The 26,798-nt window shown below is 36.0% G+C and overlaps 4 protein-coding genes across 8 annotated transcripts; 1 reads left to right on the top strand and 3 right to left on the bottom strand.

Annotated features, from left to right (window-relative positions):
- Window positions 1-533: 533 nt before the first annotated feature.
- LOC118043250 (YTH domain-containing protein ECT4) lies at window positions 534-5,239 on the bottom strand. 4 transcript variants are annotated; one of them, XM_035051152.2, is made up of 8 exons: window positions 4,968-5,239; window positions 4,169-4,232; window positions 3,872-4,016; window positions 3,707-3,780; window positions 3,133-3,612; window positions 2,339-2,884; window positions 2,034-2,246; window positions 534-1,608 (listed from the first exon to the last, which is right to left on the bottom strand). In XM_035051152.2, the coding sequence occupies exons 1-8, from the start codon at window positions 5,021-5,023 to the stop codon at window positions 886-888; spliced, it is 2,301 nt and encodes a 766-aa protein (XP_034907043.1). In that variant the 5' UTR covers window positions 5,024-5,239; the 3' UTR covers window positions 534-885. The 4 variants fall into 4 exon arrangements, with proteins under 4 accessions (XP_034907043.1, XP_034907044.1, XP_034907046.1 ...); XM_035051153.2 differs by having other exon boundaries at window positions 4,932-5,239; XM_035051155.2 differs by lacking the exon at window positions 4,169-4,232.
- A 3,714-nt stretch (window positions 5,240-8,953) lies between these two features.
- On the bottom strand, window positions 8,954-16,015 carry LOC118043251 (DEAD-box ATP-dependent RNA helicase 40). Its single transcript, XM_035051156.2, has 8 exons — window positions 15,721-16,015; window positions 13,939-15,130; window positions 13,496-13,717; window positions 12,594-12,662; window positions 11,790-12,059; window positions 11,359-11,709; window positions 10,726-11,003; window positions 8,954-10,549 (listed from the first exon to the last, which is right to left on the bottom strand). Exons 2-8 carry the CDS (start codon window positions 15,115-15,117, stop codon window positions 9,433-9,435), a joined length of 3,486 nt encoding a protein of 1,161 aa, XP_034907047.1. The 5' UTR covers window positions 15,118-15,130; window positions 15,721-16,015; the 3' UTR covers window positions 8,954-9,432.
- Window positions 16,016-21,535: 5,520 nt separating this feature from the next.
- Window positions 21,536-23,852, top strand: LOC118043253 (ADP-ribosylation factor 1). Of its 2 annotated transcripts, none has more exons than XM_035051157.2 (7): window positions 21,536-21,694; window positions 21,794-21,967; window positions 22,062-22,132; window positions 22,713-22,832; window positions 23,003-23,121; window positions 23,398-23,479; window positions 23,614-23,852. In XM_035051157.2, the coding sequence occupies exons 2-7, from the start codon at window positions 21,820-21,822 to the stop codon at window positions 23,617-23,619; spliced, it is 546 nt and encodes a 181-aa protein (XP_034907048.1). In that variant the 5' UTR covers window positions 21,536-21,694; window positions 21,794-21,819; the 3' UTR covers window positions 23,620-23,852. The 2 variants fall into 2 exon arrangements, with proteins under 2 accessions (XP_034907048.1, XP_034907049.1); XM_035051158.2 differs by having other exon boundaries at window positions 21,546-21,694; window positions 21,797-21,967.
- Window positions 23,853-25,155: 1,303 nt separating this feature from the next.
- LOC118043254 (uncharacterized) lies at window positions 25,156-26,534 on the bottom strand. The gene is made up of 3 exons (XM_035051159.2): window positions 26,457-26,534; window positions 26,038-26,173; window positions 25,156-25,516 (listed from the first exon to the last, which is right to left on the bottom strand). Exons 1-3 carry the CDS (start codon window positions 26,529-26,531, stop codon window positions 25,365-25,367), a joined length of 363 nt encoding a protein of 120 aa, XP_034907050.1. The 5' UTR covers window positions 26,532-26,534; the 3' UTR covers window positions 25,156-25,364.
- Between the last annotated feature and the right edge of the window lie 264 nt (window positions 26,535-26,798).

Consider the following 26,798-nt stretch of genomic DNA (forward strand, 5'->3'; position numbering starts at 1 on the left):
ATTTAACTGTGGAACACCCAAAAATTAGCCCCTCGTGTATAACCTAATGCTCTATTTCATCCAACAAAAAAAAAAACCCTTATCAATTAACTAATCCTTGGCTAAGCAGTGTCATTCCATGGAATTAACTTCTAAGCTCATGAAAGTATACATCATGACGAGAATGAATATAAACAGCCTGAATCATGGACGGAGTACGAAAAATACATCCAAGGGGCCATATTCAGTTCTCAATGGAACCACATTTTCTGATAATTAGACTGCACTTCCCAGCCGTTTAAGCCTCCAATCAGCTTCTAACTCCCAAGAACAACCTCTCCGTTGCTTCAAGTACTCGAGTAGCTGTAAAACAAGCTGTTGAGCCCCGCCACCAGGTAAATTAAAAAAGGACTGCGTGCAGCTCTTATTTCACACAAGGAGTGACGATAGAGTGACTCGCTATCAACCAGCTCTTACTCATTTTATGCACATCTTAAAAAGAAAGAACTTCCGGCATTTCCACAAATTCAAAGGATACATTATACAGAAAGACACAGCAAGAACAAACAAATTTGAAATTTAATCAAACGTAATTTGCCCATGACAGACTTCTTTGTATCTTTAATTAGAGGTAAGGTTGTGTGGTAATTTTCCTTTAAAAGCAGCAATAACAACCACCCTACCCCACATAAAACCAAAACAAACAATTGGAAGATACAAACAACTGCTTCAAATAAAGTAAATATGGGGCAAGAAGCAAAAGAAAAAGGTTTGACGGAAACAATCCAAATTTGCCAACTTCTATTGCCCACATTCCCATATTTTCCACTTACATTGATATGCTACGCGAAAACTACTATGTCGAAACAACGCAAGAAAACAGTTAATTGCAAACCTTCTATGTCATCAGTACTGAGACCCCTGTTTACCAACAGGGCCATCTTTGTCCAGTTGTACAGACCTAGGATCAAGGGAGATAGTACCCACTGTTAGAAAACCAGAAGATTCAGTCATTCCATTAACTTTAACAGGCATTGATCCTACTGTGACAATCTCAGCAGATTTGTTAGCAGCACTCAGCAAGGAATTAGATTCAGTCCGTTTCGGATTTATATCAAGTGAGCCGATCTTTAGCACAGATCCAATATCACCATCTGCATCCACTGTAACTTGCCCAGAATCTTTGCCCGTGCTTGAAATGGTAACGTCTGAATCTGAAGAAAGTTGCTCGATGGCAGAGGTCCCAGTGTTCTTGAAGCTGTGAAGATCATCATGATCTATAATCTTCTCATCTTTGTTTGTCTCAACTTTCTTCCAGCTGTTGCAATCATTTGGATTCATAATCTTTTCGTATTTGTTTCCATCAGTTTTCTTCGAGTTGTTAAGATCATTATGCTTCATCCTCTCATCTTTGTGTGGTGGCTGCTGCACGAGACCATTTAGTTCGATGGCAGGATTTAATGCAGGTACGAACAATGGAGATCGGAAGCTTTTAAACATAAGCCTAGCTTTTTCTTCCTGCATAATTTTCTGGCGATTCTCATAGTACATGAAGTCATCAAGTATAGAAGTCCTAAGTGGGTGATTTTTGAATATTTTCAGCATCTCTAAACCTTGCTTATACATTATCTGCGAGAAATAGAAATCCAATTAGAAGAAATAACCAGCAAAAGGCATTTTATCAGACATAATCTCTAAGAGAAAAGGGGAAGAAATGTAAACTTAGCAAAAAAACATAACCATGAAAGAGAATAAAATAGATAACTAAAATAACCACTTTTTCTTTCTTGGTTTTTTTTTTTTTTTTCTCTCGAGGCAAGATAGCCAGCTCAAACTTTTATGAAGTAATAAAAGGGAGATTCTCGTTTAATATATAATATTAAATCCATGTTGTCTCCCACAAAGCCACTATAAAAAGAAATATAGAAGAATAGAAATATCCTATAGTAATTTCAATAAATCAAGAGGAGCTTTTGTATAAGTTTGTACATAAACAAACGTTTAATGCATTGTGTAAGCACACCAGCCATAACGAAAAAGAAACCCACGCATACCTCTTGGGTGTCTCTGCTGTTAGTTACTGGCTTGTTCTCATTATTCTCCAATATGATGTGCCTAAAGCTTGAGTTTGGTATATCTTTAATAATATGCCACTTGACAAGAAAGCTCCCACTCCATTTATCTTGCTGCCAAAAGTCCATATCTCTATGAAAGTCCACCGGGCCAATCATCTCTGCAACACCACAGAATTGACCACTTGCATTAACCTGTATAAAGACAGGATTGAATCAGCAGGAAACAATAATCGAATAAGAAAACATTAAAAAATCAAAGAGGGATCTATTAACATAGAACTCACAGAAAAGAACAGAAAGATAGGGCAGCCTCTAGGTCTTCCCACAGCTAGTTTCTGTGCATCTTCAAATGCAGTCTGCAGCTTTTTGTTTCCATGAGGTGTGGATGACCAAACATTATATTTGATGCTCTTGTGCACATCATCCTCACTATATGATTTTATTACAAAAAACTTTGCATCTAAATAATCAATTGAGAAATCATCCTTGTTGTACTGATCAGTCTGTATAACGACGTTTCCTAGCCCGTTATTATCTCCCACTTTGGCTGTGTAGGCTTTAACTGCCAGTTGATTTTTTGACTTGTTTGTCCTAGGTCCCCGGTTCTGCTCACCCAACAGCTCTGCATTTCCATTCAGATCACTGAGAGTTCTGCCATCATGAGTCTTCGATCGAAGTTTATCCGCTGAGGTTCGGCCATAAGCACTTGATCCAAAATTAGAAAATCCATTGTTGACAGGGAGACTGATTTCTAATTGGTTTTGATGAGATTGAACTTTGCTATTTGAAATTTTGTCAGAAGGACGCATGGGACCAGAAGCACTTCTACCCTGTTAAGCAGAAACATTTTGAAAGATTCTCAACAAAATCCAACAACAATCAGTTCAAGACCAAATTAATTATTGATGAAAGAAAGCACTGAAATGCACCAACATTATAAATCAATCTAGCCAATATTGACATGAGTATGTCGTAGCACAAACCTTACCACAAGAGTGAAAAATAACATGCAACTTTCCAACAACTTTCATTCTTTATAGGAAGCATAATGTTATCTTATTTATGCAATAAATCATACCTGAAGCACATGTGATGAAGTTTGAGTAAGAATGCTACCAGAAGAAACACCTCCATGTGTCATTGGTTGCTTACTTGGTCCAACATTAGCTTTTGGCCCTTCAGATATCCTGTACAAAGAATTAGTCTGGTTTGAAGCAGGTCTTGGGACGTTTCTAGCAAAGGCTGCAGATGATGAAGAAACGTCATGCTTTAAACTTCTCCCATCAGGTCTACTACTGCGTTCCATGCCATTATCTACCAAAGGATCTGCCAAACCATATGGGAAGACTTCTGGTTGAACAGCAACAGAAATATAGCCAGATGACGATACAGGGTCCTGATAAGGGGAGATTGTGTAATACTGTTGTGCCCCAGCATACGATCCATCAATCCCTACCATAGCACCGGGTATGTAAGGATTGTAAGGGTTATATGGAGACTGTGCATGTCCATAGCTAGGTGTATAATATACATAAGGTAAACTTTCAGTTTGTGCACCCTGCAGGAGATTAAATGGACATTTTGAATATCAGAACATTATTCAGAAGCATGTGTGTACACAAAGGTAGGAGAGGGAGAGGGATTTCACTCACCGCATACTGGATTTCTGGACCATCTACACCAAAAATCTTTTGATGGTCCTCCCATTCAACGGGTGTTTCAAATCCTGACCACATTCAATCAATACAGTGCACAAATGAGACATCACATCATAAAGCATCACAATAAGATATTCAAACAGTAACAGTTAAATTTACCTGTACAGTAGTAACCATAGTTGGTGGCAGCAGGATAAAACAAGCCCTGACCTGCAACAAACTCAGGGGTTCCTTCGTTGTACATGGTTTCTACTTGCTCAAAAACTGGACTTGTCAAAATGGGGTTTATCTCAGCACCTTGAATCTAAAATCCAAGACATGTGAAAATGTCACCAAGAGATCAGAAATAACCAAAGGAGGAAAAAATACTCATTGTCATATAGAGAGCTATTGGAAATTAATTTGACCAAGTTTCTTTTAATAAGGTAAAACCGCAGATTATTTAAAAGAAAATACCAAATAAGTTTCTGCATTTTCATGTCCAGAAACATTATATATATCCATTCCAAGACTGCCACCCCTGAAGAAATAGATAGATAACAAATCTTAAGCATTGACCAAGTAGGTAGGAACCAATCCAAAACTCAATACGAGACTAAGCTAGCATATATTGAACTCTGAAATAACACTAAGCAATTATAAAGAAAAAATAATCAAGCAGCAAAATATTCTTCAATTTTTCAATTCCTGCTTTCTCGCAAAGAAAAGACGGCATAGAAATCATACCACGTATGCCTATTAATTTCAAAACAAGGAGAGACCAATTCAGCAGGTCGATTACACCCCAAAAAAAATCGGGGCATCTCAATAATTATCAAAGAAGAGCCAAGCCAACACTCAACTAAATAAGTAAGTCCACCAAAAAAACTTCTCGAATTAATTGAAAAGAAAAGCCTAAAACACGCAAACAGAAACAAAATACTGAAAAGAAAACTCTTCAATTCATACAAAAAGCCCCAAAAAAAAGTAAATAATGGAAAATATCTACTCACCAATTAAATATTTAATTCAATAAAAATTAAAAACAAAAAAATAAAGCTATCTTTAATCTCCAACAATCAAATACTAGGAAAGATAACTCTTTAAGTGAGCTTAAAATAAAAGCTTATTTAGATCATTCCAAGGAATAAATAATAGAAACTTGAAGGACGCAAAGTGAATAAAAAGGAGCACGCAAAAGATATGCAAAGAGTGTGAAATAATTAATTAAATTAATTACCAGAGAAGAGAGAAGAACAATCAAGCCATACTTGACCTTGAAATTTCTCCATTTTGAAATTTTGAGAGAGAAGCGAGGGGCATTTGGAACATTCTCTTCTTCTATTTAAAAAGAAAAAAGAAAAAAATCAAAGTTAACGCGACTAAAAAACCCTAACCCTATAAATAGAAAGGGAGAAAGGAATTGAAAGGGCGGTTTTTTGGGTGTTAAGAAACCAGAGAGAGAGAGGGACGAAAGATTCGCATCCAATAATAAATTTTTTTTTTTTTATTTTTATTTTTCTCTTTTTCTGTGTGGATTAGATTTGTTTTTTATTGAACGAAATTTATACGAGTGTTTTGAGATTTGATGATAGTTATTTTTTATAATATTTTTTTGTTTAAAAATATATTAAAATATTATATTTTTATTTATAAAATATTATTTTTAGATTTTAAAACATCGAAATAATAAATAAAATTAATTTAAAATGTTTTTCAAAAAATACCGTTTTAAACGCAGTTACCAACCAACCGCCCTAGAGAGGACAGTATCTCGTGGAAGGTTCGCGGGAAAGTGGAAAGGGTATCCAGGTTAAACGGCAAGATTTGATAAAGTTCACGGCAGTTAACATAAACGGTAGAATAATTTGCAAGGAATGTTTCCTCTTGGGAAAGTGATTCTTTACGGTGACTGTTGCTATGATCACCGGTTGTCACCGTAGCATTATCGCAATTTTGTTCGGCTGAATTTCCCTCCTTTACCCGGAAATTATTTCCCCCACTCCATTTGGGCATATTGTGTACATTGACAAAGATGTCCCGTTCTTTACTAATTTCTTGTTCCTGCTTTTATTTTTCTTTTTTTTATATAATGCAGGACCTTTTAATTCTTGTTCCATAAAAAAAAAAAAAATTAAAAATCGTTTGAAAAACCAGCATCGACATGGTAAATAATATTGATATCTCTCTCAAGGATAATAACTAGGTTCTCGATTCATGCTACGCCGCAACTGGATTAGAATTTTTTTAAAGTATTAAAATCATCGTTAACATGCTTTTTATATATATAAAAAATAACCATATCTAAAAATACAGTGAATAATAAAAAATACCTTTTAAAAATAATAAATAATATATTGAGGCTGTGACCTATTAAATAACCTAGATTAATATTGATTAACTCGTAAATTATATTACTCCAGCCATAAAATTACAATAACTTTATAAAAAATAAATTACAATTTCTCAAAGAACTCAATGCTAAAAAACAAGAAGGAAAAATATATTCAATTCTAAAATAAATAAAAAAAATTCAAGCCAATATGGGTGAATCTGTAAAATCAATAATCTAGATCGTGAGATAGAGATAATTTCATAAAAAGTAAATTAAAAAAAAATTTGAAGGTTAACTCTCAACCAATCCAATATTGAATAATAAAATTAAAAATAAATAAATAAACAAACTAAAAATTAATTTAAGTCGGCTTAAATTAATCCTGTTAAATTTATTATTCAAGTGGAAGTATGAAATTGAAATTTCCCTAAAAAAGTTACGAAGATTAATTTTTAATAAATTAAAAATTAAATAAATATAAAAATCAAGTTTTTTTTTTTTAAAAAAAAAAAACAAAAGTCGCTTTGTTATCTCGAAGGGGGTCAAGCATGAAAAAAAAATGATAAAAAGAGAATAAAAGACAGGAGAAGAAAAAAAAAATAATGGATGATCAGAGTTACACCGAATCACTGTTGCTGAAATAATTCCAAAAACACTAAAAAAAAGACCGTCACTGCACCCCGGAGAAAGGCGCCCACACCACCGTATCAACTATCACGGTGACATCGTTCAGACGTCAACTAGTACTCCACTTCAATCTCTATCTTTGAGAAAAGGGGTGGAAAATTATTTTAATTTTAAATTCGTTTCCCGGATATTCAATTGTTTTCATCAAATTAAATTGTATTTTATTTCTCCAAACTATTAGCTAATCAGGCTTAATATTTTGGGTTGATTTAGAAGTATAGTTGTGGTTGTTTTTTAAAGTATTTTTCATGTTAAAATGCATCAAAATAATATTTTTTTTATTTTAAATAATTATTTTTAAATTAACACATCAAAACGATTCAAAATATTAATAAAAAAATAACTTTTAAAAAAATAAAAATATAATTATATTTTCAAATATTTTTTATTCTCAGGCATACCTAGACCCAAAACAATCCCGTCGAAAAATACCATCATGCCTGATTCTACTTCAACTTATCGTGAAAGGACCATGTTAACAAAAAAAAAAGTCAAGTAGTCGGATAAAAACGCGATGTTTAGAGTCTGGTGCTGTATTAAAAACGTCGAGTCTTTTAGTCTTCCTTGTAATCATATTGAATGGATTGTCTTTATGAAATCCAGTCATGCATAAAAAAACGAATTCATGTCGAACTATTTGATTTGGTAGAAATATTCTTAAATTTTAAAAATTATCACGAGTATTAAAAATTATTGGTAATTGTAAAATATATTATTATTATCTTAAAAAATACATACCATAATCAAAAATATTCTTACCCCACGTAAGAAAATTTTGAAACTTTGATTGGGTTTAATAAGTTTGGTTAATTTAATAACATAATTAAAAAAACATTGACAATAAATAAAGTTGACAAAAAAAATAGACAATAAATTAATTATAAAAAACAAGTTGTTAATTATTATTCTTAGAAGAAGAAAAAAGAAAAGCATGCTGAAAACTCATTTTCACTCTGTCATGGACACTATCTCGCAATCAAAAAATTCTCACCAAGACATTTATAACATCATTGTGAAAGCTACATGTTGTCAAAGCAATGACCAAGACAGTTATAACAAAGTTTTGAAAGGCTACACATTGTCAAAGCAATGACCAAGACCATTTCATGACCCAAAAAATCTCACAAAGATAGTTATAACATCGTTGTGAAAGGCTATACGTTGTCAAAGCAATGACCTATAAAATAAATCAAATAAAATATCATGCAGTAAGCATATCATGTTTATATTTAATTAATTAATTTAACCCAGTTTAAAAATAAAGTTTCTTTTAAAAAACTAAATTTAACAAAAAACGATAAATAAAAATACTTAAAAACAACTTGAGTCATTTTTTAAATCAATGAAAAATTATATAGAAAAAAAAATTTACAAAGCCTAATCTCCAATTAAATAAATATTGAATGACGAAACTGTTAAAAACAGAAAAGAAAAAATCAAACCCAAACAAATCTCGTAAACTTAGATTAGATTTCCAAACTCACAATCCATGAAATCCTAAACTGTAATGAAATTACAAAAAACTCCTACACGCTAGTTAAATAATTTTTTTTGAAGAATAATTTAGTTATTTTATTATGCTATAAAATATGAAAAATTTTAAAAAAGCACATAGAGTTTTGTTAAATAAATTTTATTTTTAAAAATAATTTAGGTTTTTTTATCGTCTATATTGATTTGAAAATATATCAAAAAGCAAGTTATTCCTTTTAATCAATAATGAATTCATAATTCAAAGTCTTGCAAAAAATCTATATTGCCCTCAGAATAATGATTTCTACTGAGAATAAAAATATCATCATCACACGTGCGAATGATTTTTGTTAAGAAATAACTAGTCAACAATGTTTTCTTGTTACGTAAAACATTATTGATACCTTTTAAGTTTTTAGTATTTAATTTTGAGCCTCGAGGGGTGTCACCTTATCAGTATAAAACATAAGGTGGCGTCAATTAAGTAGGAGGCCAGCCCTTTCTATTCTAAAACGGAAGCTATGCTGAAGCTTCAGCGGGTATTTTTTCTGCAATAATAAATTCATGTCTGTACTCGAGCAGACACGGGTTCCGTTGGAAGTTATTTTCGAAGTTAAGGGTCTGGCCACCCAAAGATCAACCCTGAATGCAGACGCGTACAATAGCAGACACACGTGATGCCTACCAGCAGCCTAGTCTTAAATACGCACTACTGCCACTCCTTGAAGGTGTTGAACAAAACGTGGACACAGGAGGAAACAAACGAGTAAAAAACACAAAACAAAGGAAAAGTGGATTGTTCAAGTTAGGTTATCTTACAACCACAAGCTGATTCTACTAGGACAAAAGAATTTATCTTGAATCTGATAACTCTTTCAAATATTGATATTCAACTCACGAATTGTCAGTAAATGCAAACACATAACTAACTCATCCAAGCAGTACACATCATACCCCCAACAAGACGTTCATAATAGTCTCTACAATGGCGAGATAAAAATGAGGATGAACTCACCCCTCAGCAAAGGGTGCCAAATTGAAGCTCAACTAAGCAACATTCTGACCCAATATGCAAAATACGACAAGTTTGATTGATTTTGTTCACCGAGGTAGCTGATCCTTAAGTCGCTGCTTCTATACCAATTCCCAGAGAAGCCAGCATGGGGACAAGACGGGGCCACCAAAACCATTTGATTACTAAAACTAGGATTCTCCGCTCAAATACTGAAGTAAATTGTTTCACATCTTAAGCTTCGGCAACTGAAGGAAGCCCTGGATCTCCTGTAGCCTCCTGTTGCACTGGCTCAGCACTCCCAGTGGCTGGCAGCAGCTCTGCTCCAGAAAATGCATTACCATGTGTGCCAGGCGACATTGGAGACATTTCTTGTTCTGAAGCTTTCAATTCTGGAACTGTCATATCCTTCTCATCAATGTTTCTTTCTCGAGGCCTTTCAAATCTATCATAGTCGGGGCTCCTTCGAGGGCTACGGCTGTGACTACCGGCATGTTGAGGACTACGGCTGCGGATGCGGCTGCGGCTGCGGCTGCGGCTGCGTCGGGGGCTGCGGCTGTGTCGCGGGCTTCGGCTGCGGCTGCGGCTGCGTCGAGGGCTGCGGCTGCGGCTTCTGGTCCAGCTCCGACTCCTACTACGGCTACGACTCCGGCTCCGGCTCCGGCTATAACCCCGTGTTCGAGCCCTATCAGGGCTTCTACTGAAACTTCTGTCCCTGCTCTTATCAGTCATATCCCTTCTACCATCGAATCTTCCATGACCACGTCCACGGCCATCCATGTAACTATGACGATCATTTGGGCCTCGATCATTCCTACCCCAACCTGCATGACCACCACCAGAGCCACCAAATCCCCTTCCTCTGTTTTCCCTCCCAGAAAACAAGTCGTTTCTCCCACCACGTCCACCAAAGTTCCCATCCCTCATCCCACCACGTCCCCCAAAGCTGTTTTCCCTCATGCCACCACGTCCCCCAAAGCTGTTTTCCCGCATCCCACCACGGCCACCAAAGCCACCATCTCTCATCCCACCACGACCACCAAAGCCACCATCTCTCATCCCACCACGGCCACCAGAAGCCCACCGCCCACCACCCCTGCCAGCATCAAAACGGTTCAACCCTCCTCGATCCTTCCCAATGCTAGGTCCGCCACGCAACGCCATCTCTCGCACCTCTACAGGCACATGCTGATTAGCTCCCTCCAGCAGTTTAACCAGGTCAGCTGCATATTTCCAGTCCTGCTCAGAGAAAAAGGTGTATGACACCCCAGTTGCACCAGCCCTCCCAGTTCTACCAATTCGATGAACATAGTCCTCAATCCCAGAGGGGAAGTCGTAGTTGATAACAATCCTAGAAAATGAAAATTGATGTAAGATTGCAATTTGCAACAGACAATCACCACAGAGAGTGCTTGATGTTCCAACAAGTAAATAATATGCATAATTTTTTAAAAGCACAATCTCCGTCCTAAACTTCCACTTCCATTAAACTCTCATCTATGTATTCAAAAGGAGGAAGGGACTAACCTTATGTCTTTGATATCAAGACCACGGGCAGCAACGTCAGTGGCAACTAAAATTGGAGATTTTCCACTCCGGAATTGGTTTAAAGCCCAGTCTCTCTCACCTTGAGACTTGTCTCCATGGATTGCAGCGGCTCCAAAATTCCGTCCAATACTCCGTGCAAGCTGGTCACACAATCTCTTTGTAGAGCAGAAAATGATAGCCTTGGAACCTCTCTCTTGTGTTCTAAGGATTTGCTCCAAGCGCCGATCCTTTTCCATTTGTGGGACCACTTCAACATACTGCAGATTTACATTATTTTGTTTATAATAATAAGGGAACATACTGCAGATAGACATTATTTTGTTTAAAGAAAGAACAAGGGACCATATACAAATTGCAACATAATAAATACAAAATTTGCGTATAAATATCCAAAAATATTTGGAGAAATCATTTGTAAATTTTTGAATAGAAGAAAAGAAACATATTCAGCAAGCATCAAGGTGATTTTTAGTACCATAAAGTATAAATATATTAAATATTTGATGAAAATTAATTTAGAGGAAGGTTTATTTCCCCAAAAAGCATAATTCTGCAATCTACTCCATTGCATTCTCATTTAAGTAACAAAAAATGAACTACTTTACAAGTTACCTGTGTGATTGACTTGTTGGCAGCAAGCACATCAACACTGCCAATGTTCACCTGGACAGGATGAACAAGAAGATCACTTGCTATTTTCCTCACTTCTTTTGGCCAGGTTGCAGTGAACATAAGTGTTTGCCTTTGAGGAGGTATTTCGTTCACAATCTTACGGATCTGAGGCTCAAATCCCATGTCAAGCATTCGATCAGCCTCATCAAGCACAAGGAGTGAAACTTGCCTAAAGTCAATCCTTTTCATTTCAAGGATGTCATTGAGTCGACCAGGTGTTGCCACAACTATATCTGCTCCCCTTTCTAATTCTTTCAGTTGAGGAATCTTTGGAGCTCCACCATACAAGCACTGCAATAAAGAACAAAATCATATGATGAACCAACATTCCAAAGGAAAGTGAATAAATAGTTCTCAGAGAGAAGACTCACCGTGCAAGAGACCCTAGAAGATCGACCAAATTTCATCACCTCATCTTGTATTTGCGTGGCAAGCTCCCTGGTTGGAGCCAAGACTAACACTGTAGGTCCATTCTGAGCATTATTTCGTCGCTGTTGAAGAAGAATGAAGGCAGGAATCAAGTAGCCCAATGTTTTACCAGAACCAGTTTTGGCAATGGCCACAATATCCCTACTTTGTAGCGCAATTGGCCATGTTTGTGCTTGAATTGGTGTCGGAGATACGAATCCAGCGGAATGTATCTGGAACAAAAGTGTGCATCTAGATAAGCAGACTGATAAAATTACACGCATCAAAGTTATCCATGCTTAAAACAATATAAAAGGTTATCAATAGCATGTTGTGACATAAAAGAAAAAAACTAAAAATCCATGGGTATACAGTTGCTTACATAAGCAACTCGAGCAACTAAAGAGGGCAATAAAGACATATGAGACGGAGCCAATAAGCAACAAATCCCAGTCACATCAGGTGTGAATTGGACAAAAGGCCAACCACCTTCCTAGAAGATGCACAGGAAAGGCTCCAACTGTCCATTTTGCAGCCTCCAAAAAATCAGAATAGTTCTTGCATGAATAAATATGCCAATAGCAGAGCAGCGTACGACATATGCTCCTCCTCCGGAGCAAATATCGCACCTGCGACAAGTGAGAAATTATGAGTCTAAAATAATTCAAAAGGCAAGAACATCTCAAAAACAGAAAGAAGCAAATCTTAAATTCATTCTTCTAAACCTAAGACATATAACCTAAAATATTGGCACAAGTAGAACTTACATCTCGTAATATCTCCGAAGGGAAACCAGTGGCTTCAAAAGTCATGAATGGGGCAGGAACATTGTCACCCTACACAATGTACAGACAAGTATAAGATAAAAACAATCCTAAATAACTAATATGCCATCAGGTACAAAATAATGGGAATGAAACACTGAAACCAAAACAGACAAGCCTTTTTCCAAATGAAAGGTAAATTCCCAAAGGGAAATACCAAAAAATAAGAAGGAAAAGACAGAAGAAAGAAACACAAATAACTTATAAAAAACCCCTTCAAAAAGTAACATAATGAACATATTAAAAACATTCAGCTCTTATATGTAAGAAGAGAAGAGGACCTCTACATGAGGTCTAGTAGAATAAACTATTCCAATTAAAAATCCATCCTCATAATAGCATAAATTAATGAAATATGTGTGAAATAAAAAAAAAATACATGAACATCACATTTCTATAACTCATATCAAATCCAATAACGAGTCACTGGGTGACACACATCCATACAACTTGGTCAGATAGTGCTCAGCTCATCAGCAACCACACCTTCACAAAGCAAAAGAAGTAATTTGGCGAAGCCTAGGTGATCAATGATCTGATTCATCCAAAAGCTACATGAATTCCAAACAGCCTAGTATTTTCTGCTTTTAATTCCTTCTGCTTACTATGACTATGCTATAATGGATTACCGGCTGAGTCATTAGTTGTGATGCCCACTTGCCTATTTTAGCATTTATTGCTTTTAATTCCTTCTGCTTACTATGACTATGCTATAATGGATTACCGGCTGAGTCATTAGTTGTGACGCCCACTTGCCTATTTTAGCATTTATTGAAATGGATTGGCGAGGACTATCACAAGCAAATCAACATGATAATAATATCTAGTCAAGTTATTATACAGACCGTAGCTGAGACTTCATGCTCCTGGCGGTAAACTTCAGCAGGCGAGAGGTTAGAAATGTCTGCAGTTTCGATGAAAGAGGGTCTCATCAATGCATTGTTTGGAAAAGGTGGACCACTGGTTGCATGACTATACATATTATGGTTGGGATGCCCATCTGCATTAAATCCGCCACCATGACCAGGTCCGACATTCTGAAATGGGACGCTCCCTGTCCTTGAATCCTGAAAAGGATAAGCAATATCTTCACTCATGAGCCAATCGATCAGAGAACATGATCAATGAACCCATCAACAATGCTCGTTTGCATTTCCAATTTTCAATTATTTAGGATGCAAAAAGATTTTTCTTCTTTTTTTATTCCAAACATTTTATAAGCTAAAACTTTCATTGAAACCAGTTCCTAGAGACAAAGCTTACTCAATGAGAGCATAAACTAATGTACCTGCTGCTTTCTTGCCCTAGACATAGCTGTGAACTCAGGCTGATGGGGACTCATCACAGGCCCTTCCACTTTAGCATTAATATAATGATCATTGCCAGACCTACCACGTGCATTGTTCTCATAACCCATATTTAACCCAGCAGGGGGCAGATTAGACTGCTGATTGTGCATCACTGAGGGACCCATATGATTTTGAAACCTAGGACCATGCTGCTGATGAAAATCAGTCCCAATTTGCTGCATCTGAACCATGGAAGGAGGATGTTGAATATTAACAGAAGAGCTACCAAACTGTTGAGCCTGACCCAACTGAACACCAGAATGCGGCATGCAAACCGGATTGTTTCCAGCAGAAGACAGGTTTTGAGAGGATGATCCACCAGTCTGTTGAAACCGAGTTGGAGAAAACCCAGTTTGATTTCCTTGCTGGAACTCAACTTCCTCTCTCTTCGGCAACGCTGCCTTGTATTCATGTTGATTAGGAAATTGCAACCCTTGTGCACTAGGATGTGCCTGCTGCTGCGAGCTTTGTTGGCCTTGTGGAAGCACGTTTTGCTGATATGTCATGTACTGCATTGGCTGCTGATATGCATACTGATGTCCTTGTGGTTGTGGCATTTGCAAGCTTTGATGCTGCATAATGTACTGTCCTACCTGCTGACCTCCTTGTTGAGGCATTTGCTGCCCTGCATGGGACAGCAGATGCTGACCTGGATGCTGCATTGATCTCAACTGCCCCGGTTGTTGAATGGCCTGTGCCAACTGTGAACCTTGCTGTGGTGCACCCTGCTGGTTAGAAACCTGCACTACTTGGGGACCCTGCTGTTGTGAAGTTACTTGTCCATATTGTTGATGCAACTGGCTAATCTGTTGCCCTTGTTGCTGTGATGCTTGCATAGTCTGTTGTGCAGCTTGAGCCACCAAGCCATTTGGTTGTGATGAGTGTGCCATGGGTATCTGGGCCAACTTAGGCGTAGAAGCATTAGGAGGTAGAGCAGGAGGCAACTGTGGCGGCACAGATGGGGGCTTTTCATACTGTGTGATGTTGGTTTCAGGATTCCAGTAATATAAAAGACCTGTACTTCCATCAATCAGTCCTGTCCATGGTTTGGGAAGTGTTGGGTCTTCTGGAGCATACCGTGGCCCAACGGTAGCTGAAGCTGGTTCAGCAGTAGCCATGCCTAATATTTATCTACAACCAGACAAACCACAATTAAAAAAACAAAAACAAGTGGGATTATTGGAAAACAAACGAAAAAATACAACATAAGCTCAACAGTTTCCTGAGAAAACTACTGTGCATAATTACAGATACCAAACAAAAATGAAATTCAACACCTGAAAGTCATCCAAATTAATTGATTTTTTCAAACATGAAAATATTTAAGCGGCATCTAACACAGATTCCGGATTCAATTATGTAATCAAACAATATTAATTCAAAAGTTTTTCATAACTATCTGAGAACGTGACCATCAACAACTTCATCCGTGCTATTTTTATGGCATTCTGTTGTTTCGAGAATGAAACTCAGCTCGAAAATCCAAAAAAGCTTAAATTACAAAAGATTCTTGTTTCAAGTTCTTCAACTGGTTGTGAGCTCACGGATTCAATAAAAATCGAACCATTAAAAAAAAAAAAGCAATTCATATACTAATAACGAATGTATTAGATAAATACAGATATGAAAATACAGAACAGTTGATAAGATAAACCCTATATGATATCGAAAAAATAATTAAAATCATCTCAAAACGATTGCAAAAAAAAAAACCAAAATACCTTGTTGAGGATGTCTGCCAAGCTTTTACACTGTCTGTAAATGAGGAAAAGGATTACACGAAAGAATGGTATGAGTTAAAAAAGAAGAAGAAGCTTGTAAATAAAATAATGATTTCGAGTCCTCTAGTCTAACTCGAATGAGAAAATCGTCTGAAAAATAGACCGCCTACTTGTGTATTTGTGTAGATCGATTTTAGGGTTACAGGTGAGAAAAGGTATTGGTTAGCCCGACAGTCTATGATTCATAATGAACTCGCGTATTTTTTAGCCGTATCAATTCTTTACCTTCGCCGACAAGCTCTGATGGTTGTGATTTCGTGGGGCACTTGAGAAAATCGATAAATCTGACGGTCGATGTGAGGAGGGTGAGAGAATATATAAAATGATGAGTTCTTTCGGGTGACTAACAATTGAACCCCCAACCATTATGTGTTTCACAAATTACTCCCCAACGTGTTGATTTGTTTTTCGAGAGCACGCTTGACTCTTTCTACTTTTTAACGTTGTTTGATAATTACAATTGAAATTGTATTTTTTAAAAATTTATTTTTTTTATTTTTTAATATTATTTTAATGTATTGATATAAAAAAATAATTTTTTAAAATAAAAAATATTATTTTAATATATTTTTTAAACAAAATACACTTTAAACTACAACCGTTACTATACTTTCAAACACTTTTTTAATTATTATTGTCAAACACAATCTTAAATTTAACCTGGCTAAAATATGATTGTCATATCATCTAAAATGATATTATTATTTTTTATAAAAATTTAAAAGTACATTGTTTTAAATATAATTAAAAAAATATTACAATTAATTTGATTAAACCTCTCTTATATTTAGTAAGATCAATCAATATGTGAATTGACCTATTAAATCATTCAAATTTAATTAATTTAATAATTATTTGAGATCGTAGTTTAAATTATATTTTTTAAAAAATTTAAATTTTTTTATTTAAATTTAATTTTAAATATTTTTTTAATTATTTTAATAGATTGATATAAAAAATAAATAAAAATATTATTTTAATTTATTTTAAATAATAAATATTTTTAAAAAACATCTGTTATTTTAATATAAAAAAACTGAGCTGGGTTAGGCTCTAAAACGCAGTTTAAAACTACATTTCAATAAAAATTCAAAAAATGACACTGAAGAGCAACACATGCCGCCAACATTTCCCCACTTGAAGACCGACATAGCCGGGCAGCTTTTTTGCCTTCTAAAAAGTTCCCTGGCTCTAACCAGACATCATTTGCAAACAGTATGAAAACCTGAGGTTGATCAATGGCCGTCGTAACTGAAGTTGCAGCTATTCCTGAGTTGGCTCTTGCTGATTCTGACATCAATCGGGCTAGGTCGGTGCATTAATTTTTTTTTTTCATTATTAGTTAATTGGTTTATTTTTTATTTTTTAGAGATTATGTTAGTTTTGAGTTTTAGCGTTGAGTGTGCTTTGTCTTTACTGCTCTGGTGTTTTGCTGTAATGTTAAAAATAGCACTTTGATCCTTCTTGAGGTGGCAGCTGGGATGCAAATAGCACTGGCCTAGTAATAAATAAACAACGTTAAATCATTTTAATCTCATAAATTAACTTGTGAAAGTTATTCAATCTGCATCTGTTCTGTTGTGTACTTCTTTTAAGCAATTACATTGATGATGGTGTTGTTCTATTATATGAAAGGATTCTCTACCATCGAGCGATTTCTTTTAATGGATTCTGACAATCGATTGAATTCATCGACAGGCACTGTCACAGAATCATTCGATCATATTTTTTTTTCGGCATCCAGGAATTGATTAGGGTTTGTTTTATAAGCTTTAAATAGTGTCTTTTGGCTCTCTGGGTGCTTTTTGTCAGCCTTGTGCCTTTATCGAGTAATGTCCGAGTTGCGGCATCAAGTGGGTGCCAACGACTCCATGACCTCTCCATCCTCGTTTCCTTTCTAGTAAACATGCTGTGAGCTTGCAGTTTAACTCACAGTTTATATAGTTATTCAATGATGAGTCGCGTACGTAGATATCTGTTCTTATCATCATCTTTTTAACTTCGTGGATTTTCTATTGCTTGTGTCAATCATTGGTGCTACTAGTGTTTTTGCTAAATACAAAATAAATTTTCTTCCAATTACTGGCCTTTATCCATGTTGAACAAGACAAAGTTTCATATTACTAGTGCTGTCCTTTTTACTATTCAGCAAGGCTTATTGCATCCAACAGCAATGAAGACTAGAATGCAAGCAGCAGATTCTGGTCTCTCACACATGTTGCGGAATGATGGTATTCCAGGCCTTTCTCGAGGTTTTGGCACCTCTGCTATTGGAGCATTTCCTGGTGAAGTTCTTTCTTTGACAGCATTTGAAGTGTCAAAAGATATGATGTTGACATACACAGAAGGTTGAGACATGCCTGAAGTAACACGTGTCAGCATTGCGAATAGAGTCGCAGGCATGTTGTCAAATCTAGTTTCTTGTGTGTACCATGTGCCCTTGGATGTGTAAATTAGTTCACTCATTTTCTAGTTTTCTAAGGTTGTTTTGTCTTCAAATATTTACCACTCGATTGGGAATAAAAAAGATCTGTTGAAATGCAATGCCTTGATTTGTCCAATAATGATATATTTTTGGATTATTTCGGTACTCTTGGGAACAGTATCTTTGAGAGGATTTTGAGATTTGCTCTTTTTTTTTTGGGTGGAATCGTTTTACTGTAGCATCCATCCTGTAGTTTGAGTTACTCTAACAGAGAAAGCATAAATGTGTTCCTAGTTTGTCACTTAATGTCCTATGTTACAAATCAATAATTGCCTAAAAACTTTGATTCTGAATAACTAATTCATGGTTTATCTAGTGATAGAGATAACCAGATAAAGGGAAGTGCACGTATCGATCTCTATTATCCTATGTAACAAGTGGTCTAACATCCTTAGCTGACACTTTACATTGTTAAAGGCCTAGGAAGTTGTAAAAATAACCTCATAAAATAATGTTTCAGAATAGGAACATTTCAGTGTTAGTTTATATGTAGAATTATAGTCGCGTATACCGGGGAACTTTGTTACTGGGTGCAAGTTGCCTTGGCTTGAAGCTTGTAGTCGTATCTTTTGGCTTGAGGCTTGTAGTCCCTCCTATCTTTGACCCCCATTTTTTTGCTTCTGTTATGACACAAGAGTTCTGCTTCTACAGTACCGTTTAAATTTCCTCGATCCTTTACTGTTAAAATAGCATCTCGTGCTGCAGTTTGAGCAGTGAGAAGAGGATTGTACCATGAGAGGAGCAGGAGATTGACTTTAAAAAATTCATTAGGTGCTGTCTCATGACGTCCTCAAAATCTTAAGTCATGTTTTGTTAGATGTACCAACGACTAATGGTGCCAGGGCTTCCTGGGGCTCTACATCTTATGGCGGGCCATTTGATGTCAAGGTGCAGGGCTTCCTGGTTCCGTGGTTTATTTAGAGGTTTTGGATTAACAGCTGTAACTCAGTCACCGGGGATCTGCACTTTGGTGGGGTACCTATGGTGCTGCCCAACAAATCTTTTGGAGGTGCATCTAACAATTCTTGTAATCTCTATATGCTATCTAAGCCAGCAATTTCTGACTGCGATGTTAAATGATGTTGGAATTTATCCATTTTTAGGAGCATGGGCTGTAATTAAGGATGTATGGACAAGAAACCATCTCATCTGGAAATGGTTACAGTTTCGGCTATGGCAGGAACAGTGGCTGATGCTTGTTCCTCAATTATCACTACTCATGTAGATAACATAAAGACATGGCTGCAGGTACGTACGTAATGTGTATCATTCTACCGCTCACTGTTTCTATTGCATTACTTTGTCCACAGGAGGAAAAACCATCTTTTTTTTCTTTCAATATATAGTTGTGCGTTTGGAACTTAAAATATTCGGAGTGACTCTATATATATCTGGATGGTTATATATGGATAATTGTGGTGCTGGGAGACCTTCTGTGTACTCAAGGCAACGAAGACTCTCCTCGAGGAAGATGGATGGTGGGGCTTCAACAGAGGGTTTGGATCTTGTTTCTTAAATATGTCACTCTATGAAACTACCATGATTGTTACCAATGAACTGATAAGTAGGTCCTTTTTCCAAGTTTCACTCAATTCAGTCTTACAGTGGTTTAACAGATGACTATCAATAATAGACGATTCATAAACATTTTCATACCAGGGCATTTTGTGCACTTGCTTTGATCTGTAGAACTGAAATCCACTGTTATCTGTCCTCTGCATATCTTCCTCCGTTCATACTGTCGAATTATAGATTTCCTTGTCCTGGACTGCAAAAAACATTACTTACAATTTCCATTGTCCTCCCCTCTTTCCTGTTTTGAGACAGGGAAGGAACTTTTCATGTATGGTCTTGATTCTGGTATAGTTTCTGTAGTCAGTTTCTCGCTAAACATATGCAATTAAAATCTTTTTCGAGACGTATAAAACACTTCTTGGCGAGGCATCGTGTTATGGTTGCAACTGTTCCTTTGATAAAATGATGTTTTCGTTCAGTAAAAAACGTTCTCACTTGTATTTAATTTCTTTGCTGCTTTTGTTCTAAATCTCGCCTTCTGTAGTTGCGCTTAGTAGAACAATATTCAAATAAACACCAGCTAATTACTTGATTACTGTTTCTGCTGCTCCTGTTAGAGAGATTACTTGTCAGGCAAGCATGAAGGCGCCTCAGTTATCACCCACACTTGTATGAACCGAGAGGTAGTGAGATTCCGAGAAGTCCCCATTTTCTCCCTAAATCATTGCCTTCCAAGTGTTACGAGAGGCAGTTTTGAGAGTGAAAGAATTTCTAGTGTTTGACAGGCACACGTGTCTATGACCATGACCGTCCATGTGAAGAAATTTTTTGGCAAGGACAGCGCATCATGCAGATGATATGGGAGATCCTAATTTGTAATAAGGAATTCTTAGCCCTGAAGAAATCTTCTACACATTAATAAATCCTGACGGACCACTTGCGTGGAAACCAGTATCTCAATTCTCGGTAGCCATTCAAACATAGATAAATAAATCTTCGGCATCTTGTTTTGTGTGGGCACAGAAGGGCGCTGTTTTGTCTCCTTTTTCGTAAGAGTTTTAGAAAGGACAAAAACGTGGCAGATATCTATTCTCTATATGTTCTATATACAGCTTTCTGTTCGGAGCGTTCTGGATTTCTCAATCGAGTTATGGACATGACATAAATTTCTTTCTACATTCGTTTCTTCGTTTGGCATCCTAAATAACAATTACCAAAAAGAAGTTTATGAAAGCTGGGTGATAAATAAAGTTCAAATGGACACGTGTATGTCTACGGGTACCACCTGAGTGAGGGAATGTTGATAATTATTTTTTTTATTTGAAAATTTATTAAATTAATATATATTTTTTTATTTTTAAAAAAATATTTTTGATATCAACACATTAAAATAATTTAAAAATATAAAAATATTATTTTAAATAAAAAATTAAAAAATTTTTAATTTCCATTTAAAACACGACACCAAACAAGAGTTTAAATTAACTCCATAACAACATACATGTAAGTGTTGTTTATAATTGTGTTTTAAAAAGCTTTCGATGAAAATTTATTTTTTTATTTAAAATTTATTTTGTATTTTGAATTATTTTGATATATTAATGTTAAAAATTAACTTTTAAATATTAAAATTAATAATTTTTTAATAATTGTTTTAAAAAAATATTTTAAAAGTCAGATTCTAACACCCCGCTTTCAAATAAAGGATGACCACATGAAACAAAACAAATGTGACCGTTGACTCCCTCGGCGCCCCGAAATAAAGAAATTCGAAAAACCGTGTTAGTTATTTTTAACTCCGACTATCGCGTCACCCTTTAATAAACACAGAGAGATAGAAGAGGAAACGCTTTTCCTTGTTAAAGAGAGCGAAGAAAATCGGATCTCAAACTGTTCACTCCTCGACACACCACGGTAACTCTCTCATTCTCTCTTATCTCATTAGATTAGATTAGATCTTTGAAGAATTTAATTAGATGTGGATCTGTTAAAAAATTGAGTTGAATGTGACAGAAGAGGAAGAATTGAGGAAAGGCGAGATGGGGCTGTCATTCACGAAATTACTTGGGCGATTGTTCTCGAAGAAAGAAATGCGAATTCTGATGGTAGGTCTTGATGCTGCTGGTAAAACCACCATTCTTTACAAGCTCAAGTTGGGAGAAATTGTCACTACTATCCCTACCATTGGTAAATTGTTATTTTATTCACAAACTTTATTTAAAAAAAATAATAATAATAATTGGCTGATTTTTGTTGGATCTGTGTTTATATATGCTCTTAGGATTTAATGTGGAAACTGTGGAATATAAGAATATAAGCTTCACTGTTTGGGATGTTGGCGGTCAAGACAAGGTAAAATTCACACCTGTCTGGTTTATTTTATTATCTTCCAATTATTCTTTCTTTTTTTTTTTGTCATTCTAGTTTGGCGTGGGCTGTATGATTTAATAGTTTTGTGTGGTCGGTTGGATTGTCGTACATGATGTCGTTCTGTATGACTGTGTATTGGAAAAGGTATTGCCCTTCATTTTGTTAATGTAATGATCATGCTGGGATTGTGTGGATTTACCTGCATTTCGTTGTAAAACCATGGTTGACGTGAATGGATTTGCTTTCTAACTTCCTGGATTTTATCCGAGTACTGTGCAAATGGCATGCTGGATAGGATGCAACGATGATGATCAATGTCTGTCATTGATGTGTGTTTTCATCCAGGGGCTTGTTGATAAATAGCCTTGCTTGCGAACACATTCGTTTTCCTCTTGGTTGGATTAGAAACTGTGTGACGTTTCATATTTATAAAGCTCCCTTTGGGTTTCTTAGTGCATGTCTATTGGTCAACTCAACTTAAAATTTTGTAACTTCGATTAATAAAATGAAGTGGTTTTATTACTCGTCTGCAAATTATTTTTTCTTTTATGCGTGATTTCAGATTCGTCCTTTGTGGAGACATTACTTCCAAAACACGCAAGGGCTTATCTTTGTGGTTGACAGCAATGACCGAGATCGAGTTGGTGAGGCCAGAGACGAGCTGCACAGGATGTTGAATGAGGTGTTGGAGGGTGTCTATCTTTGCTGATTTTTCACCATTTATGATTTTGCTAGGGCAGATATGTCTTCCATTTATGCTACTGGAACTAGTGACATTATAATTTTGCATAAACCTATATGCAGTGATGTGCTAGGATTGAGGAAATAATATGACCTTTTTTTTCTGGGCAGGATGAGCTGAGGGATGCTGTGCTCCTTGTATTTGCAAATAAGCAAGATCTTCCAAATGCAATGAACGCTGCTGAGATAACTGATAAACTCGGTCTTCATTCTCTAAGACAACGCCACTGGTAAAGTTGATAGTATTCTCCCTCGGAGTCTCTCTCACTCACCCTACAAAGCATGAGAAGCACCGATTTATAATAGGGAGTCTTCATGCAGTGCTGCTCCCACTCCTTCCAGCTACAACATGCACACTTTTTTTTTTGGAGGAATACAAATTTGGAATCAAAATTTCCCTTGTTCTCCATGCTTTTTTCTTCAAAAAAAATTTTAAACCACCCCTCCATATCATGATTGCTCTACAAAAACGTAAGCAAGCATGTAACTCGTGTTGATGTTTTCAGGTATATCCAGAGCACATGTGCCACTTCAGGAGAAGGGCTTTATGAAGGATTGGACTGGCTTTCAAACAACATTTCTAGCAAGGTATGCCACAATAACACCTATTTTCTTCGCTCTTATTAGAACTTGATTTATTCTGTTTAGTTTCCAATGGCTCACTTTCTGCTAATTGTGGTCTTTTCAGTTATATTCTCTAACTCACGTTTTTGAAATTGCAGGCTTAGTGGACTGGAGTTTTAAATTTTCTCAACAATGCGTGCTAGCATTTGATGTTGGGTTTTGTAGATGCTGCCACCATTCTTTTCTTCCTTTCCACAAGAGTTGTTTTTATAAATTTATGTTTCTCATTTCAGTACTCTGGTTGTCTTTTTAAGTTACATCAGTGTGTAGACTATTGACATTTGCATCAGAATATATTCTGAAGCTCCAAGTAATTGAGTTTCAATCAAGTTAATTATGATCATGAGTTTCAGTTAAGTTATGATATATATTCATTCTCCGATATTGCAATACCATGCAGTTTTGAATATTGTCATCTGAATTTTACACCTGGCTAATCTGAGAAGACCTTTAACTTAATCAGTTATTTGAGATAAAACCCTGTGCGGGAACACATTTAGGTTATTTTTAGTTTACTCCGGCTAGTTTAACTGGCTAGTTAAATCATGTTCAGTTTATTTTGGCTGATGCCATCCATCTAGTGCCGACAAGTGATATATCTTGTGCTAATGAAATTGATTCTCCCAGTGATACCAATAGTTGATTTGTCAACGATCAAGTTTATTGATCTTCCTTCTCGGGCTTAGTTATCTGCCCTTCCCTCTGATATTCACTCGCAATATGCATTTGACATGTTAGGATATCAATTTCTTCATCTCAATTCAGGATTGAACAATGAGATTTAAATGGTTTTATTTAATTGTTATATAAAATAAATGACAATAACAAGTTGATCGTACTTCCAACAGATATTGGATTGGCCATTTATTTTCTTAAGAATATAAATATATGAGATATTATCTAATTTATATGGACGCGACTAATATGAGAAATTCATGTCCTCACGGTAAGCACTTAAAAGAATAATTATGTTTTTTCTTTTAGTCAAAAACATAATAAACTACATTTTCATCATTTTTAGTGCCATTACAATTTTGATAATACCTTTTAGTAAAAGAAAAACCTATATTTAGGTATGACTGATTTTTATTATATTTAAAAATATAAAATTAGAAAATAACAAATTATATAATCTCTACTTTCAATTACATTTAATATGACTGAGAAAAACTTAAATCTAGTCTTCATGCAAGTGTCTTGTTATAATTAGAGCTATAAATAATAATTATATTTTTACACCTAAATGTTTTTTTTTTTTAAATGTTCCTCAGATAGGCAACTAGACGTGATAACAGAGAGCCGAAAAAAGAGCCTTAAAATTAGGTTTTCATTCCCAAACTTCACCACAGGCAAACACTAAAAAAGAGAAACATCCTGGAAGCTATTTTGCTTCATACCAAAATTCCATAGGCAACTATTTCGAGACCAAAACCAGCTCCGTGTTGCATCGTTGAAGCAGAGATTCTGTACGGTTGCCCATGGACTTATTATTCTCGATGACTTGAAGATTTCGGCAAAAGATACATAAGCGAGCCTTTTCGCAAGTCTCAAGGACCCCATCACATCAGGGAGGCCCGTCCAATCCGTAGCATTTACGATGTTATTGCTGTGATGTGTCTTTTGCTTGATGGCCACCTGACTTTTATTTCTCTATTTTGATAATAAATTTGATTTTCTATCCATCAAAAAAAATACTTTAAAATACAATAATGAATCTCAATCATGAGTTTGGGGTTTGGGAGATGGGACAAAATTATATCAAGCAAACCAACAAAATAAGAGCGGACAACTCCAACAACTCTTGATATCACAAAATCCTACCATTGTTCTTGAAACGAGTCCATAATTCCTATTGTTGGAAGAAGCAGCTAAATTTTGGAAAGGCATCCAGGAAATTAGAGATGATCTGGGGTGGTATACCATGCCCTTGTATGAGGACGTGGTGGAACCTCTCTATCAATGACAAAACAACCTTCTCCTCATCTGCTTCATCCAAAGAACCTGCAACCCACCATAAAAAACATCAAACGACTCAAATTGACAGCAGAAGTTGCACAGAAACATAAATCCATGAGATGGTAAGCCCAATAGATGCAACACGGACATAACGATCCTGTCTTAACTTGTTACAAAGGACAACCATGAAATGATGCAGAACTCCAAACGAAGTAGACAAATACAGCTAAAAGTGACTTGCCAGGTCAGATTATTTACGGGGGGGTATATTGGGAGTGTTCCCTTATCGTATCACTAATCGACGATCTAACAAGTTAGTTTCATTGGAGACCAACGAAGCATCCTCTTTAGTTTTGATGTGTTGCTCTCCAAAGGATTTGAACCATTTACTAAGTAGATTATAAAACCAAGTCAGTATCTGACTATAGACAGTCAATCTAGTCAACTCGTTCCAACATCACAATCTTGTGTTGTGATTACACTTTCTATGGCCTCCAACTGCCCAGTGACAAGAATGTCCTCCGAGTAATTACACTTTCTACAGAACAATGTATAGTCAGACTTACCCAGCTCAATTTCATGCTCTTGATCTTCCACATCCCCCTCTTCAACAACCATACCATTCTCTAAGGCAGAGGCTGCTTTTGCATACCTTTCCAAAAACTCCTCTTCCGTTTCTTCAAGCTCATCCTCCTCGGAATCCTAATCAGAAAAACAAAATCAGAGCTAAACTTGCAAGTGATTTCAAGATGCAAAACAGAATAATGTACTTGAAACTAGATGTATAACAGGCATAATCCCCAGCATACAGTTCTTCCAATTTTCCAGCATGATTCATCACTTTTCTATATAGTCATGAGCTACTATAAACAACTGCAAAAATTAATCAAGTAGCTCAGGTACTCAGTGGATACAGCTTTGGAGGAAATAAAATATGGCATCATTTAGAAAACTGCTTTCATAAAGGATAATTTGGAAGCCCAACCTCATTGTCGTCGTCGTCGTCGTCGTCTTCTTCATCACCATCTTCTTCAGCCTCTCCATCTTCTTTCTCTTCCATTTCATCTGCACTTCTTTCAACCTTACGCAATGCTCCAGCAGTGATTTAAAGCAGTCAATTGACAGAAACCAACCCTGAATTCTGCTGTCTCTTTAACAATCGCCTCTAATCAACCTTGGCCAAGTCTTGCTGAGATAATCAACAACAATAGCACTTTGATCTCAGCGTTACAATTATTCTAAATTTTCTAATCTGATGCGGCAACTTTATTATTATGAATCAACTTAGAGTTGTGTAGTCAGAAAAAAAGCAACTGGTGACTCGTCA

Source organism: Populus alba, chromosome 10 (genome assembly GCF_005239225.2).
Source record: "Populus alba chromosome 10, ASM523922v2, whole genome shotgun sequence".
NCBI classification, from domain to species: domain Eukaryota; kingdom Viridiplantae; phylum Streptophyta; class Magnoliopsida; order Malpighiales; family Salicaceae; genus Populus; species Populus alba.

Bases quoted from the DNA above. Each gene is read 5' to 3' on its own strand.
- LOC118043250 (XM_035051152.2), bottom strand. From the start codon at position 5,023: ATGTTCCAAATGCCCCTCGCTTCTCTCTCAAAATTTCAAAATGGAGAA. The intron at 3,613-3,706 runs GTGAGTGAAATC...AATCTCCTGCAG, and splicing joins GTCCAGAAATCCAGTATGCG to GGTGCACAAACTGAAAGTTT. The intron at 1,609-2,033 runs GTATGCGTGGGT...TATTTCTCGCAG, and splicing joins ACAGCAGAGACACCCAAGAG to ATAATGTATAAGCAAGGTTT.
- LOC118043251 (XM_035051156.2), bottom strand. From the start codon at position 15,117: ATGGCTACTGCTGAACCAGCTTCAGCTACCGTTGGGCCACGGTATGCT. The intron at 13,718-13,938 runs GTACATTAGTTT...TATCCTTTTCAG, and splicing joins CTAGGGCAAGAAAGCAGCAG to GATTCAAGGACAGGGAGCGT. The intron at 12,060-12,593 runs GTAAGTTCTACT...CTTTTGTTCCAG, and splicing joins CTTCGGAGATATTACGAGAT to ATACATTCCGCTGGATTCGT.
- LOC118043253 (XM_035051157.2), top strand. From the start codon at position 21,820: ATGGGGCTGTCATTCACGAAATTACTTGGGCGATTGTTCTCGAAGAAA. The intron at 21,968-22,061 runs GTAAATTGTTAT...ATATGCTCTTAG, and splicing joins CACTACTATCCCTACCATTG to GATTTAATGTGGAAACTGTG. The intron at 22,133-22,712 runs GTAAAATTCACA...GCGTGATTTCAG, and splicing joins ATGTTGGCGGTCAAGACAAG to ATTCGTCCTTTGTGGAGACA.
- LOC118043254 (XM_035051159.2), bottom strand. From the start codon at position 26,531: ATGGAAGAGAAAGAAGATGGAGAGGCTGAAGAAGATGGTGATGAAGAA. The intron at 26,174-26,456 runs GTTGGGCTTCCA...TTTTCTGATTAG, and splicing joins ACGACGACGACGACAATGAG to GATTCCGAGGAGGATGAGCT. The intron at 25,517-26,037 runs GTAAGTCTGACT...GGTGGGTTGCAG, and splicing joins AGAGCATGAAATTGAGCTGG to GTTCTTTGGATGAAGCAGAT.